Source organism: Lepus europaeus, chromosome 5 (assembly GCF_033115175.1).
Source record: "Lepus europaeus isolate LE1 chromosome 5, mLepTim1.pri, whole genome shotgun sequence".
Lineage (NCBI taxonomy): Eukaryota > Metazoa > Chordata > Mammalia > Lagomorpha > Leporidae > Lepus > Lepus europaeus.
Window position 1 is genome coordinate 146,864,563 of NC_084831.1, and position 17,139 is coordinate 146,881,701.

General features: G+C 45.2%; 1 protein-coding gene across 5 annotated transcripts in view; it reads right to left on the reverse strand.

The window, feature by feature from the left end:
- Positions 1 to 4,829: 4,829 nt before the first annotated feature.
- CNPY1 (canopy FGF signaling regulator 1) overlaps positions 4,830 to 17,139 on the reverse strand; it is a 123,205-nt gene continuing 110,895 nt past the window's right edge. For 4 of the 5 annotated variants that reach the window (XM_062192921.1, XM_062192922.1, XM_062192920.1 and 1 more), the window contains 3 exons: positions 10,947 to 11,150; positions 9,083 to 9,179; positions 4,830 to 5,409 (listed from right to left, as the gene is read on the reverse strand). In XM_062192921.1, coding sequence (XP_062048905.1) covers positions 5,348 to 5,409; positions 9,083 to 9,179; positions 10,947 to 11,150 — 363 coding nt within the window. In that variant the 3' untranslated portion in view covers positions 4,830 to 5,347. Of the gene's footprint in view, positions 5,580 to 9,082; positions 9,180 to 10,946; positions 11,151 to 17,139 lie in introns of all 5 variants that reach the window. The other variant, XM_062192923.1, reaches the window with a different exon arrangement.

The following is a 17,139-nucleotide window of genomic DNA, read 5'->3' on the forward strand; positions in this document are numbered from 1 at the left end:
GGGCTTTCTGAGATACAGATCGATGTGAGAATAAATGGGAAGGAGACTCGGCAGCTCATCACTGTGCCCTCAGATAAGGCTTTGTTTGAGCCTCCCGCCGCGCTTGCTCCTTGGGGATCCATATTGACCCTGGGAAGGACAGCCTGCGCTCAAGGGCACAGCCCACTCAGAGCAGGGCTGGGGGACAGCCATGGAATCCCAGCCCCACAGACAAAGGGGCCTCCCCTGACTGCTCACTGCTCCCCTGGGTTCTGCTCGGGCCAGCCAGTGAGGGACTGGTGCACTTGAGCACCCTCCGCGCGGGCGGAGCTGTGGCGTGGGGCCACCCCAGTCCTCCTCCTGCCCTCGGGCACAAGGCAGTTGGCACCAGCGTTACTTAACGCTGCGTCGGTACACACGAGGCAACTCCCAGCATCTGGGAATAAATCACAAGAACTGAAGGAAAAGAGGAGCGCTGGAGAAGCTAAGGGTGTCTGGATTTGAGACTTTAGTGGTCAGGTAGGAGGAAAAGCATTTCTTAAAAACAAAGAACCAGAAAGCCTATTTTTGAAGCCTCAAGGTACCACGCCCTTCCGCATGGAGAAACCAGCATCTTTTATTTGGCTCTGCTGAAAGGTGTTGGAGACCCAGGTTGCTCGGAATCGCTCAGCCCTTTCTTCCAACACCAAGGCTTCTAGCTTTCTGCAGAAGGGCCTTGCTGAAGTGACAACGGGCGCTCACAAGGACGCTGTGCCTTTTGTGGTTTGCCAGGACGGAATCCCAACACACCCACCAAACACGCAGGAGCTCTGCCCAGGCACAGCTGGCCCAGACCCCGGGAATCCAGGGGGGCTTTCAGCAGGGTCTGCACTCCCAAAGTTGGTTGACGTGTGAGTACCCACCAAGTGTACAAAATGGAGCTAATTTGCAACATCTCCTGTTCACCATTTGGGGGGACTGCTTCACACACACACACAACCCTTTTATCTTGGGACATAAATATTTAATCATGGCTTTGATTGCATATAAAGGCAGTTCAAGGGGTATATTTCTACCTAAATGTCTAATAATCTAATAACACTTATTGAACCTGCATTTGTATTAGACTTTGCTTTGTTTCAATACCCTGGCTGCAGGGTCGATTTTTGCTAGGGACCAAAGAGTCTATTTTGTGGTTCTCTGCTTCCTTCTACAAACCACAGGGCACAGAGGTGCTTCCTCGGTGCCCTTGCTGACGTACACAGAGCCATACAGACGCGCTCTCTCTCTCTCTCTCAGACAATGAAAATCACCTGGTTGAAATCTTGCTATCGACAATGGTGTCGCCTCACCATTATCGCTGCCCTTCCTCGCTGATCTCAGAGACGAGAAATTCCCACTTGTGCAGAAAGCTAGTAGGAGGCAGGTCCTTGGTGTGAAATGTCAGGGACTCCATCCCAGCCCTTCAGGTGCCAACTTGTTCTTTACAAAGTCAGAAATAGGGATTAATATTTGAACCTCTCGCTTCCGGGGTCTTTCTAAGTCCCAGCCACGCTCCATTACTGGCGTCGGGCATCCGGTGCGCCATGCCGTAACTTGCATTCCTTGGACATTGGTGCTCAACCATTACTGAGAGGACAAGGAAGTTACTAGAGCCCTTCCCGAGCCAAGGTGACCTCTGCCTCCGCGGTGCATCATGGCTCAGCAGTATGATGCACAATTTTTTCCCAGCTCTGAGGTTGTGGGAGTGCAAGACTATCAACTTCATCGCCTGGCTTACTGTTTGGGCTTTTACTTTGTCCTCTAATGTTTTCCGAGATGCAACCTGACCTTATGGGTTTCCTAAAATTTGTGTCTATAATAAAAACACCTACGATTCTCCTGTATCTCAGGGTAACCTCATACATGTTTGTTTTCCAAGCAACATCTTAACAGACTAAACATACTTTGCAAATACGTTCTCAGATATATTTTCCTATTGTGGGGTAGGATATTATCTGTCTGTTGTAACTTTTTTTTTTTTCTTTTATGAAGACCTTGAGATAATCCTTCAAGATGGGAAACACAGGATGATTTCTTTTCTTTTAAAGAATTAAAGAAATTTCCAGATGCTTGGTTCTGAGATCCTTGCTCAGGAACAACCAAAGCTCTGGCTGATTTCCCTGTGTCCCAGTTTTACTTGTATCTATCCCGTATCTAGCCGTCTGCGTGTCTGTCTGTCCATCCGTTCATTCCTGGACCTTCTCAGAAAACCCAGAAGGGTGGCAAGCTCTAGCTGACGTTTTGGTCTCCACTTCCACAAACTTCTCTCTGGAAGCTACACAGCCTCTTGCTAGTGATGACCCTACACCACAGAACCGCCATCGCCTTCGCCCAGGACACAGAGGACCCCAGAAGACCCTCTTGTCATCAGGAAGCAGGTGGAGAGGGGCACAGCCAGCAGGACTCCAAGGGAGCACAACAGCCTTTTCTGCACCCTTCCCTAGGTCATTAATGGAATTTCTATCTTTAGATTTTATCTACTGAACTTGACCTCTTTATCTACTTAGTTCCTTATTTTGAAAACAAATAAGCTAATACATTTCAGAGATGTATCAAGGGGAATTAATGGTAGGTAGAGAATCATAAGAAAAAGGCACTTGCCTCTAACAGGTATATTTTTATTGGGATGATGTACTACCGTTGTTAATTGTAGCTGGGTAGTATCCTAACACACAATATGCACTGACAGGGCATCAAGACATTTAAAATTAGCACACAAATCTGTATCAAGCTTTAAAACAGACTCCAATGTCACATCAAAAAGTGACTTTTTCTCATCCCATTCCAATTTGAATTTTAAGAGTGATAGATGTCTTAAAATTTTTTTATTTAGATAAATCTATTACATATATGAATCGAGATGAACCTACGCTTAGAAAAAAAAAAAAAAAACACAACCAGCTATTGACTTTCTCTCTCTCTCTTTTTTTTTTTTTAGGGTTTGTCTTAGTAAATAAAGTATTGATCTTTCCCATTTGGGACTTGGGCTCAATTCCACTCTCCACTCCTCAGTGAAATGGATTCACTGGTTTGAGCTTATTCTCAGCAACTAGTAACCCACACAATGGAAAATGAAGCGCTCACCTCAGCCAATTGGGTGGCTTTGTTGTTGCTGTTGTGAGATCAGGTGCACAAACTACCCGGCCTCAAACGTGTCTTTTCTCCTCCAGCATCGTGTACACAGACCCCACCCATATTTCTCCAGGGATTTTTTTTTTTTTTTAACCTAGAATGAGGTTGCTTTTCATCAACTGTGAGAAACTTTCCTCTCCCGTCCTAGGTGTTTTTGGATCCGTTCTCTGGCTTTTTGGTTTACTTTGCTCTTGGTTGGTAAAGGCCATAGAGAAGGCAGGGCGACAGTTAGAAGGCGTGCTACAGTGAGCAGCTACTCTGTGTCTCATTACTGTTCATTAGCAAAAGCAGTACAACCTAACCGTGACCCCGAGGGAAGCTGAAAAATCATTGCAGCCTAAGAAATTCCGTGGTTTGGGTATTGCTACCCAAATGCCATTTCAATCAGCACCTCAGTAAGCTACAGATATTTCCAGGAGTTTAACAAGTTTGGCCTGGAAAAAAATTCTGGAAGGAAAAAAATACATAAGTCGTGAGATATTAAAACGCTTGTAAGCTTCAAGGTGGCTTTTACCAGAAAATCCAAGAAAAAGAAATTAAAACTATATTTAGCAAACTCTTACATAGTCTTCCCACGCTAAACGCATCGCCACCAAGGAACAAGCCCCATCGGTGAGAGGAGGGCCTCTCTCTCCATGGCTGTGGAGGTTCCCAACAAGAGCCCACATTTTCTTAACGTGTGGGGTTAGCGTTCGTATGGCCGACATTTAAGCATTTTTAATGCTTACCCACAACAGTGGGAAAGGAGGGCGGGGACACTTCTGCAGATACAGTCGCCACATTGCCCCCAAAAGCCACACTTTCCACCATGTCCCCGGGAAAGGCCACTTGGGGTCAGGTAACAGTGCTCCTGTTCAGTGCATTTTCTAGGAAAATGTGAGTTGGCAAAATGTTTACGATTTGCAATTTCAAATGTCAAGTTTATTGTCAATAGTTAACTCTAAATGAAGACATAGGGACTGGGTTTTAATGACAATTTTACTGCCCTGCGGGTAAGTGGTGTTAATTAGCCTTAAATGCTATTTCTATTTTCTATCAGCTAGAAAGCAGAGTCATTGGATTACGTAAGGTCTGGAATACTTAAGTAGCCAGAAATACACACCCAAAAAAGCATATTCTTTCTCAATTTCCCCCACAAATGACATTAACTTAAAATCTGACTTTTAATAAGAGTTGGGGGAGGGGAAAAATGGAAACAGCTTTCCCTTAATTTGATATATTTGCCAGAATTCAACAATTATTTCCTGCCGAGGAGCAGTTGAAAGATTGAAACAATGCGTTTTCTGGGCAATTATGAAATAATATGGCAAAGTTTTAGCTCTTTGGGGGCAGAATTTGCATCAGTCTGCTCATTCAATTCTCACTGACAACAATGAGAAATTAAAAAAAAAAAAAAAACAAGTGTAGACTCTACCCTGACATTTTAAATAAAGTCTGATTCCATTGAATGCAAATTAGACAGAGACAATGAAATTGTTCAAGAGAGATTGTTACTACCCTGTGTATTAAATTCAGTGTGCTGAAAAGGTAATTTTCCACCATGTCCCAACCTCCCCTTCCATCTCCACATCTCCAAAACACATTCCTGTAGAAGAAAGATAGGTTATTTAGTAGTTACATCTATACACTAAATGTTAGCTGAATGTCTTTAGAAAAAAAAAAAAAGACAGGAGTTTGCAGCAAAACATGGTCACTGGTGTCAATTTTAATGCACAATATCATCTGCCATCATTTCTCCCCATCACTGGAACTCAGAACGCGTGTGTCAGAGAGGCCAATACAATCACTGTTCCCTCTAAAAATACCCACTGTTTCTGAGGCATCCCACCCGATTTTAGAAATGAAGTTCTTAAACGCGTCGTTTCTAGGAAATTAAATTTCATCCTTGATTTTTTTTTTTAAAGAAGTGAGCTCATTTCTTTCACCAACAGCCGTACGCAACCCAGGAGACTGAATGCGGAATTCGTTGCAATATATTTCCTTAAATAAGTGGCCTGTCAACAGATTTAAGACACCGGATCTAGTGCTCACCAAAATGGTCCATGACATTTGCCTATGTGCATAAACATTTACCATAAAGCACAGAGTCCACGTTGTGAAATCCCTCCTTGGGTTATGAAATGTCTTCTTTTTTCCCCACCACCACACTACATGCTTTCTCATCAAGCCTGAGCAAAAGCTACCTAAGGTCATTTCATTTTTCGTGCTTTCAGCCTTACCTATAGATAGTCAAGTTTGTTATGATGCCAAACAACAGATTTTCAAAAAAATCGTCATCTATGAGATAAACATGGTACAAATAAGAGACAACTTTTCCCATCATGACAGACAACACAGAAACAGAAAAGGCAGGCTTTGACCTTTGGGGATGTGGCTTTACTCCTCTTTATAACTAGTGGCACCTCCTTCCTAGGGTTCAGTATGGTTAGCAGGAGTTCCACACAGACCTGGAGAAAGAAATTTAGATAGCATCACTCTCCCATTAAAGAGCAGCCCGTTAGTCCCCCACGTTCCTCCAAAAGGTGGAATCACTTTTTCCCAAATTTCGCTATGGAATGTTCAAGCAGACACAAAAGCAGAGGGAAGGGTATTTTCTCTTTCCCTTTCTCCCGCACCCAGAATCAACAACGCCCCACACTGCTTTTCTTGTCTCATCTTCCAGGACTCTTTGGCCGGGGAGGTTTAAAAGCAAGGCCAAGGCCGAGGTATTGTGTCATTTCACCCGTGGCTATGGGAGTACTGAAAGAAGATCCGTGCAGAGATATTTCACAGCTTCTAAGGGGCACTGGCCACTTGGCCTCTCATCCAAGCACCAGCGGGGCAACCAGATTCTCTGACCCATCCCACTTTCCCGGTTGGAAGCAATTAATACCAACTCCATTCAGAAAGGATACAGATTACTTCAGCCACACAATTCATTTAAAGTATGCTAGCCTTTGAAAGGAAAGATTCGTGTATGAGAAAGTAGCACCCTCATTAGTGTGAAGTGCATACAAAAAGTGAAAGGGCTTTTACTTTCAACGTAAAGGTTTCTAGATATCTGCTATCTTATTCCATTGCATTCAAAGTAGTTATGTGGCCAGTTTATCAGTTATGCTTTTTAAATGCTAATTTGACACCAAAGCAGAAGTGATATATACAGAATACATTTATGTACTTGTATTTATACCCCAAGCAATCTTTTGGGCAAATACCCCCACAAACGTAAGAGTACACATTCATGATATCCCACAGTGTTCTGTTCCCCACCTTGAGCGCTATACAGCTGTATTCCTAGGCATGACCCAGCACTGTATTAAAATTTTAACCATTTTCACTACAAGAGTCCAAAAGAAGAATCTGGAAAAAGGCCTGGGCTATGCACCACAAAATATTCCCCCAGGAAAATCTAATTAACTTACTTTTGTTTTTTTCCCCAGAAAAAGAAAAGAGATTATATGAGGAACATCTTCCAAGTACCTGGTCTCACACTCCAGAGATGGGGTATATCTGGTAACTCTTATTCTAACCAGTGTCTACAATTGTAGTGGCACCCACAGATCCATCTGCAACCCTCCCATTGGACTTTCTTCCCTCATCTTAAAGACGACACATGATGGTGAGGAAAAGCTCACTGCTGTGTTATTTTTAAATCCAAGCAGTCATCTTAAATTTGATGCAAGTGACGTTTTCTCAATTATTTCCCGTGATTTTTATGTGTGAACGTTAGAACCCTAGTGTTTTTGAAGAGCGTGTCAACGTGCTCACATGTAATTATTACAAATAAAGTGAAATACCTTCAACAGAAAAAAAGCAAAACTCATAAATACACAAAGTGTATATCAAGTGTAGAAAGAAACCAAGCTTCCAATCAAATTTCTCGTTCTACAAATGTTATCTATTTCCTAAATACCGTTTCTCTCCATAAAAGCAAAAGGTGAACACTTCGCACGTAGTATACGCTCAGTAAATAGTGGCTAATGTAGTTTTACAAACACACACACGTGCGGGCACATCCCTAAGACATTTAAATTACAGAGATCATGTTATAGTAACGCTGCTGTACAGTATAACAAGATAGAGCGTTTTCTTTACAAAACAGCGTACGCTTGTCACACTCCGCCAGGGAACTTCCTGGTTTTGTATTTTAGATCATGTTTGAATGCATCCGGAGTTCTTTTGCCATATGCAAGTCTCATCTTTTCCTCCGTTGTCTGAAAGCACCCCAGTGTGTCACAACGTATTACTTCCCTTTGCTGCAACCATTCATTGGGACTTTTATCACTGATGTGTTGCTTAGCTGTTTCTGGCAATAAGTTGTAAGGATGGAAGAACTCTACCTTGCACTGTGATGCTGACTTTTCTTAGCAGCAGGTGTTGGAGGGAGGTATCCAGCTTCTTTTTAGGATTAATTTAGTCTCAGTTTTTAACTCATGAATGGCTTGGAACACCCATAAACATGTTTCTTGAAGAAATATAACCGGAACGAACTCATTCCGCTTCCCAATCGGGCAGCCATAATTATTTCTAGTTATAAATATGCAGAAGGAATGAGAAGAGGCAGCTAATAGTACTGGATTTAAGTCAAATTTCTGAGCTTAGGGGCACAGCCTCTCTCTAGAATTTGAGGGTGATCACTACCATAAATAGTCGGTGGAACCAAGTCCTTCCGGAACTTTCCAAGGAAATGTTCATGTAGCAAATTATTTGCTTTTGTCATAGCTGCCTATGACACATCCAAACCCTTCATGAGGAAAAAAAGGACAACAAATATGGCGGGTATTGTTTATCCTGTTTTTGCTGATCACTTTTGAGGCACAGCTGCAGCTCTGAATTATTTTTGAAAAACTTCAAAAATACTTCCTTTGGGAAGTTGTGGCCGTGTGAATTTCACAACTCTCCACCTTCTGAAGCCAATAGCAAAGGGCAAAAAGCCCCAGACTCCAAAGTGCCATGAAACACAGATTTTAAACCAAAAACCCTATCTTGTCCTTAGAGTAAGAAAACTCACAGGATCTGTTTGTGGGGGATTTACCACCATCCTGGCTGGCGACTTTCAAGCCCGCTGAGCCACAAACGTGCAGTATCTCACTTGAAGCTCGAAGTGGCACCAAGTTAGAGGTGGTCACGCCGCTGGCTGCGTGAGACCTTCTCCCAGACAGCTGCTAAATGCTCAATGTCTCGGGCTTCCACGTGGCTGTAAATGACGCCAATGCCTTTTTTTTTTTTTTTTTAAAGCTTTAAATCTCAGGCTTCATGGCTCTCTCTTCCTCTTCTTCCCAAAGGGGGTTCCGAAGATCGCCCAGCGGTCCCACATCCCAATAACTGTGTCCCTCAGGTATCATAAGGACCCACCCGTGGGTGTGCAAACAGGAGGGAGAGCCAGGGCCGGTGGGGGGTGGGGGTCAACTTAGTCTCCAGTAAAGAAAAGTTCTGCTCATTCTTGCCTAGCTTACAACTGCCCGGGTGTCCGACGCATGTTGAACAACACCTAACAAGTATCCCTTCCCATCCTGGGAGCCAGTTTTCAAGAAGCAGACACTGAGAAACAGACTTGAAACAAAAAAAATACTCAGGAAGCCCCACCCCCACACCACCACCAACAACAATCTTCAAAAACGTCTCTTATGAAACAGAAGCTCTGCCCGCTGCTGGGTGACAGCCAACACTTTTCTAAATCCTACAATTCTCCTTTCCTGGGTCGGGATGGGAAAGCCAGATCTCTAAAGTTAAAAAAGAAATACTGAGAAAGCACTGTGGATTCACACCGTGCTGAGCGAACAAGGGTGGAGCAGGGAGGGAAGTCGGGGAGGCCTGTGGTTTCCGGGGATGCGCGTGCTACAGCGGGCGAACCCTGCGTCAGAGCCGTCAGAGCCGTGGCGCGGCTCGGGATGCAAACACGGGGCTTGCAAGGCTGAGTGAGAGAGAGGGGGAGCGAGGGAGGGCGTACATGCCACATCAGACACAGTACCTGATTTTTCGCTGCACAGCCTGTCAGCTAGAGAGCGTGCCTCCTGGGCGATAAGTGCGAATATTTCATCTTCATACTCTTCTATTATAGTCTCACACTGCAGAAACATAATAACAGCATATGTGGCTAGATACACACTCGCAGGGCACCTTGTTGTACGTGGCAACGTTCTGTTAGCTAAAAATACCAAGCCATGGAGCCAAGGTGGTCCATTTGTGTTAGCCCTCTGCATTGAATGCACCATTGCATTGGATTCAACCTCTTCCCAGAATGTTAATTGCCATCATTTTCCTGGGATTTAACTACCTGATCAGTGGCCCTGAAAGACGTGAGGACGGGGAGCAGGAGGAAGGAACATTGGCTCGAAGCTTTTGTTTCTCTTCCTTATACTGGAATGCGAGCCACAGGCAGAAATGAGGGTCCTACCTCGAAAAGTCTGAGTTGGATGTTGTTTTTTTTTCAACATTTTAAAGAAGGCATTTCCTGGAAACGCTTAAACCGCTTTCCCTCTGATTTAACATAATAATCCATTTTGTGGTTTGAAAGTGTGAAAACAATTTTGCCTTCTCAACCATCAAAACAAATGCACCTGCACGCTCACGGTGGCAAACACGCCTGACAGTTACTTGGGGGAGTTTCTTTTCACGCAGCGTGGAGGTGCAGCCCAAACTCCACTTTGCTTTCCAGAAAAGGGAAGGAGGAAACCTGAATTTCAGAGAAGAGGAGTGGGCCCTTGTATTGGAAAATCTTAAATTCTAACTGGAGCCTGTCCGTTAAGGAACTATCAGGTTACCCTTTTAGGAATTCTGGAGTTGCTGAAGGCATTTCGCTGGAGACTGGTAAACCATTTTCCAAGCTCATTAAGCAAGACTCTAAAAATTTTAAAGGGCGCTTAAAAATCTTGAAATTCCACCGTAATGTGTTTATTTAAAACCTGTGAAATACAAGCACAGTTACTCATTGCTATTCCTATTTCATGGCCCTTTCGACCCTGAATTATTGCTCTTACTTTTTAATTAAAATGAAATCTTCGGAAGTCGGCTAAAGCCCTCACTTCAGGGCTCCAGCATGCCTGACATTTTGGCCACCGCGTGAATGTAATGCATTTTTAAAACAGGCCTGCCCATCATTTTGTCTGATTCAACAGCGTTAAGTCAAGTGCAATATATTGCAATATATTTTGCCAGGCAGATTCCAGCAAGCCAGAGGCCACTTTCCTGTAAAATAAACATTACACCGGGAGGAAATTTGGCTTTCAGCCAACTATCATATCTAAGCCTTTTGTTTAACTTAGTTTGTGCTAGAATACTTGAATTAACCTAGGATGGAAAAAAATTCTCTCTTCTGTGAAGCCTGGGAGGGGGAGAGAAGGAAGATGATTACGTCACTGCCTCCATCATCTGGCTATAAATCTTTGAAAATGACCTTCGTTTTAGGTTGGATTTTGTCTAGAAACCACAGAGCCCGGTCCCCTTCTATGGACAACAGAGGGAGAAACCTCTGGTAACAGGATAGACACCACTCGGCCCCCACCCAGGCAAAACAGCGTGCAAGCTGTGTGCTGAAGTCCCTAGGAGCTTGTTGCAAAACAGCGTTTCAGTATCTCCATGGGTCACCAGGAGGTTCCACAACCCGGGAGGTGTCTCTAAGGGGCACCACGCAGCAAAGCACGGCGAGCACTTCACAAGCGCCAGGCAAACACGGACGCCATTCCCACGTGCATATGAACGATCCAAGTCCTGAAACTCAAGGACCGAGAGAAAGAACAGCAAACAACACAAAAGAACGCAAAAAAAAAAACAACAACAACAACAAAAAAAAACACCTCGCGCGCGGGGTCCCTTGCGCGGCGGGGGCAGCTTACCGCGAATTTCAAAGGTCTGTAGGCATCGGAATAAAAGTAGAACTTTTTAAACTCTTTGTACACTTTGTCCCCCTTCCGTGGAGCGTATCTCGTGAACGTTTTCTCCTTCGTCACCGGGTCTTCTTTAAGCTGGTAGTCGTTCATTCGCTCACACACGTTGTCCAAGAGGTCCACTAAGAACGCCTCGGACTGGACTAGGGGAATCTGCAGGGAAGCGGAGGAGACTTGGGTGCAGCTACTGTTAGTTCCAAGACGCCCGGCCAGGAACACACATGGAAACACGCAGGCACACACACGCACACACACGCACACACGCGCGCGCGCGGTCCCCACTGCGGCCAACACGTGCCGGTTTGCCCCTACACTTCTGTAACTGTAGCATTTACGAGGTGGCAGGGGGTTCCATCCTAGTTCAAAAAGCGCACGTTAAAGATGGACAGGAGGGGGAAAAAAAATCCACGTTCAAACCAGAGACCGCCTATAGGGAACCGTCAGTCCTAAGTCACTGGACACGCAGAGCAAGGCGCGAAGCACCCGAAGTGGCGGTTAGGATCTACCTACTTGTCAAGGGAGACGGAGGGAGGGCGGGGGCGGGTGCAGGCAGAGAGAAGCTTGTTGCAAAACTCTCCCTGCGGTTCGCGAAGAAGTTGGAGAAGTCAAAAGTTTGTGGCTCCTCCGCTCGCTCCTCCTCGGGGCCGTGCGTCCGCTCGGGCCGCAGCTGCGCGCCGCCCCGGGCGAGGGGCTTAGGGCGCCGCACCTCTCCCCGGCGGGCTCCGCGCGGCTCTCTTTGGGAACAGCTGGTGCACGTCCCCGTGCGTCCCCGCTCCCTCGGCAATTCAGCCGGGATCCAGCAGGGACTCCGCGGCCACCACCTTCGCTCCGGGCGCGGGTCAAAGAGCACCCCTCGCCCTTGGTAACGGAGACAAAAACTTCTGGGCCGTCTAGACGGGTCAAGGTGCAGGAGCCTGCGTCCCCGCGGCTCCTTCCGGAAGGGGGCGTGGAGCCGCCAAGGGCGCCCGGACCGCGCCGCAGCCCCGCGGCCTTTGCGCGCTTTTTTCCCCTCTCCACCCTCTGCTGATCAAAGTAGGAAGTTTGCATGACAACCACTGTGAAAGGGGCTGAATCCCAAATGAACTCGATTTCTGCAGTGTTGATATATCCAGCCTCCATTGTCCCCTTTCAGTCGCAGTGTGAGCCCTTCCGGTGCCAACGACCGCGCTACATTCACAGGCGCGCTCGGGGCGCACAAAGGGTCTCCGCGCTTCACCGCCATCTGGCCACAAATCTGATCCGCCAGAGCGGCAGCATTAACATGAAAGCGCAGGGCGGTGGGCTCGCGGTTGTGTTTTCTAAAAAAAAAATCTAGGTTGCATTATAAATCATCCCCCGCGTCACTATGCCACTGTAAGGAACCAACTTTGTAAACACATTTTTAAAGGAACACGCCAGCAGGAGAGAGTAAGAGGAGTAACGCCGCCGTTTAACTCTCGACTGCACCTGCCGGGTGCACAGGTAATGCTATCCCGCTTTCTCTCCACCCCCTGCCCCAAACTTGCTTTGAGTCTGGTAGTTTCCAAGGCCCATGCATTCAAACCTGCAGTTAAATAGCTGATCTAAACATGCCGCTTCATTTATTTCTTCTCTCACTGACATAGCAAGTGTGTGTGTGTTTTTTTTTTAAACTCATGAATGCTTTACTTTTTGATATAAAGTCCGCAGGCAAAAACCGCAACGTAAGGGGCTCAAAGCGCGCACTGCAGATTACAGGTAGCATTCTTATTTCCGCCTTTCCAGACTGCGAAGTTGTAACAGCGAAGATGTGGGTTAATGAAACTGAAAATCTGTGTAATTAACCGGCAGAAACTTGAGGATTAAACATTTATTAATCCCTGGGAAAAATTATAAGATGCGGAGGTAAATTCTTAGATTACTATTAATCAAGGCAGATCATTGTGGAGCGATTGTGTTTTTTTTTTTTTTTTTCTGTGATACTTGATTCAGGTATATTTATCCAATCGGTGTAAAATACATTCGTAGTTTCTGAATGAGAACAAGCCATATTTTACTTGAAAATGAAGAGTGGGCTCTTTGATTAAAAAAAAATTCAAGAAACTCATTCTCCCCCTTCTTGCCTTTTTCTTACCACTAGAAAAGTAAACCTCTCAGTGACTGGGAGGAGGGGCGGGGGCTGGGAGCGGATTTGGCAGGAGGGGCGCGGGGCCCCCTGGAAGAGTGCTTTTAGAAATGTTAGGGCACCAACCATCGCCTGGTGCACGGCCAGGCACTTCCTCTCCGGGAGAGGCTGCTCCATGCTCCAAAGACTCATTGTTCACGTTGACCTAACATTCTGAGCAGTGAGCAAAAATTGTGGGCATGTCAGTTAGGAGCCACAACACGTTGATGTGCAAAAAGGCCACCGCCTAACTTTCATGAGCCATTTGATTTATTTCCTGGGTTGTGCTGTTAGAAGACAGCCCCCCTCTCCGTGGTAAAACTTCCCACCTAACAGGAAACTGGCTTTCTGGTTTCGAATTTACGTGTTTGCATATAGTGGAGTAATGGCCATTTTAACACAAATATATTGTAGCAAGGGATCACCATGTAGATTTCTATAATTTCCTAAGTCTATAGCTGTTGGATATAATGAGCTAGTCCTCTGGTGTGAAGATGCTATAAAAGTAGAAAATGTTTGCTGGAGACAGCTCAGAAGTCACAGTGTGACAGTGTTCACCAAAACCAGGGAAGGGAGACACCCCACAGCTCACCAGTAGAGCTGCTTTTTACGGAAGATTCTAGAAGGGATTTTGATCTTAAAATACCATAGAATTTGTGTTTTTGGAGAAAGTCGTTAAGAAAAAGACGCTGGTGCATTGCAGCATTTTATTCATCATGAAAATGTGTCTGAGTAGCGTTTGGAGCGGTGCTACCCAGCTGAACTCCCTTCAGGAAATTTAAAGACTATTGGCGGAATAACCAAGCCCTCCCCTTCCCCTTCTCCCCTCAAAGTGTCTTGATTATAAGAGCGCAAGACGTACTGGGACAAGTGGAATAAAACTAAGTCTTTCTTTTTAGACTGGGAAGGTTTTGAATAGTACTTGTCAATAAAGCAACTCCTATTGTAATCTTTGGGGAGTGTTGCCTCCGCCCTCCCAGGACTGTCTCGGAGATACCAACCTCATTAAAATATGAATGAAAAGGGCCGCCGTTGCGGTATCGGGAGAAGACCGACGCGATGGCACAGTGTTCTTATCTGCCATTGCTTCTGCACATGGCTCGTTGGGTGCAAGTTATCAATATAAAAATGATCCGTGGTCACTCCCTGGCTCCCTTGGAGTGCCCTGGTCAGGGCAGATCCTAACTCTTGCCCAATGTTGAAACCCATCCACATCTCCGAATCCTAGGTGGTGTCTGTAGTATCCGATTATTTCTCTTTAGGCTCCTTCAGACCACGTCATGTGAGCATTGGTATGGGGGTGAGGGGATACCTGCATCCCAACTTGGAAAATGGAAGAAAGTAGCGAAAAGTCCCAGCCTTTGGTTTCTATGGAAAGCTGGAGCTAGGGAGTGTATTAGGGGCCACTAGGACAAGACTTTAATAACAGTCAATTACATGATGCTTCCCATGCTTGTTCATTACTGTGTCTCTGTTAATCTTGTAGTAAATTTCTTGCTTGATAGCTATCACAATCAGGCAAGAATACAATTATGCTACAGTGCACAGTTGGACGTGGAAACTGTCGTGGAGTTTTCGTCTCTACCGTTACAGCCTGGCGGACTCTGAGAAATTTCTCATCTCTCGTTATTTTGGAGTGTCCCGCGCTTGTGAACCCAGTCCTGAAGCTGTTGAGCGACTGGGAATTAATTTCACATTGTTGCAAAGATTTTCTTTGTAGAGATGTGGTATGGAAATTTGAATTGCATTATGGCAAATATTGCATCTAGTTTAATCACTAACTTTCCATCCATAAAAATTGCAATCACTGCTGATATTAGTTAAAAGTCAATATTTAGAAGTGAAGATCCAGAGTGCCTTTGCTCTAGGCTACAGCAGGGAAAGCATGAATTCAGAAACTCTTGTAAGCTGATGAGATATATAATTAGCTTTTATGTTAATTGACTGCCATGAGTTTGTTGTACGACACTTCTTCATATAATATGCAAATCGCACTGTTTAGTTTTATTAGACAATATAATTAGAGATCTAAAGGAGCTCATTTCGATGAGGAATAATAAAAGTTGATAAATTTCCAGGGTTCTGTATGTCAGGAAAAATGAATTGCTTCTGTACTTAATCAATACGAGAGATTGTAGGCAGCCTTTATTTAGAGATCTAATAAGAGCTGCCATGTCACAGAATTCATATTAGTGCTCCAGTTACTGTAAAGTCTGTGTTGGAACAGGTGAATTTGTGCTAGCCACAAAACCTTGGGCGGAAAAACACAACGATTTCAGCACAGTGTGCCTAGATAACCTAGCACACCTATGAAAATAACATCTACATTTGCCTCCTGTAGTTTGGAAGAATGGAAATAAGTCATTCGTATTTAATATAAAATGTTTGCACATGCTTCCTGTTCTTATTACTTAAGAAGATGTATCAATAACTATATGCGCCGGTCATGAAAGAGATTGTCAATAAAATAAGAACAATGTGATGTGGGGAGAGAATTTTCCAGAAGCCGATCACATTTTTATCCTGGAGCATATTTACCACTTCACAGTAACAAACAGGGAAAGCAGACATAATGATCAACGTTCATAATCTTCAGGGCAGGGCCACTTAACTCCATTTAACTTTCTCCCAAGCTTAACCACACCTTCCCGTCATCAGTAAATACAAAATCGGCAGTGCCACTTGACTTTGCATTTTTAAATAGTCTGCTAGTTGGTTTTTTTAAAAGCTTTTAATTTTCAAATATGTTAGGCAAAATGAAAGGAAACTCTACTATTCGCAAGGAAAATGCTAGACTTCTTCCTTGTCTGTGGTGGCGCAGCAAGTTAGAGGACTGTTGGGAATGCGTGCATCCTGCATCAGATGGCCGGTTCGAGACCTGGCTACTCTACTTCCAGTGTAGTTCTCTGCGGATGCATCCCGGGAGGCAGCAACTGATGGCTCACGTGCGTTGAGCCCTGCCTTCCACGTGGGAGACCAGGATGGAGTTCCAGGTTCCTGGCTTTGGCCTGGCCCAGCCTGGTTTTTGTGGACATTTGGGGAGTGTGAACCAGTGGATGGAAGATAGCTCTCTTGCTCTCTCTCTCTCTCTCTCTCTCGCTATCGTTCTGCCTTTCAAAATCAGCTTCACTCTCACTGTGCTTCTGGGGTTTGCCCGTCAGCTGACACAGCTCGTACAGACCTAGAACAAAGTGGAGAGAGCCTGAGAGGGCACGGGCAGCAATGCTGCAGAAGAAATAGGGTGTGATATGAACTTGTTGATTGGTCCAAGGAGCATTTTCTGAACTCTGTCTACACTTCACATCAACACACTTCTCCAATTTGGACTTTCCTAGAGGACTCTTCCATGTGTCCAAATAAAAAATTAAAATAAAATTATTTTTAAAATATTTGTTTATTTACTTCTTTGAGAAGTAGAGCGAGAGTGAGATCTCCCATCTGCTGATTCACTCCCCAAATAGACTCAATGGCCTCGGCTGGACCAGAGAGAAGCCAGGAGCCAGGAGGTCCACCCTGGTCTCCCACATGAGTGGCAGGGGCCCAAGTACTTAGGCCATCGTCCACTGCCTTCCCAGGCACATTAGCAGGAAGCTGGAATGGAAGCAAACAGTTGGGACTGGAACTGGCCTCCCAGTATGGGATGCTGGTATCATAGGCAACGGCTTAACCCCCTGTGCCACAAGCTGGCCCCTAAAATAAAATTCTTGAGAAAGAACCTGTGCCTGTTGGAGATGGAAGGAATGCTACCTGACGGCTGTGTGAGCCTTTGTCTACCAATTGATTCAAAGACACTAGCTGTCCCTGTTTTCCATTTCTTGCCCCACGAAGATGTAGGTTCCAACGCCCTGTGCCTGAAGGCAGAATGGCAGCGAGCAGTGACCTGTTTCGAATCCCCTCTGCAAATGCTTTCCCAAAGTAGAAACAGTGAAAAGCCGCACGTCTAGGAGTCTGTTGTGGCATTGCCCAGCCTTCCCTTCCCGATCCCTGGGGGCACGTGGTGAGACTTCTAAGGGGGAAAAA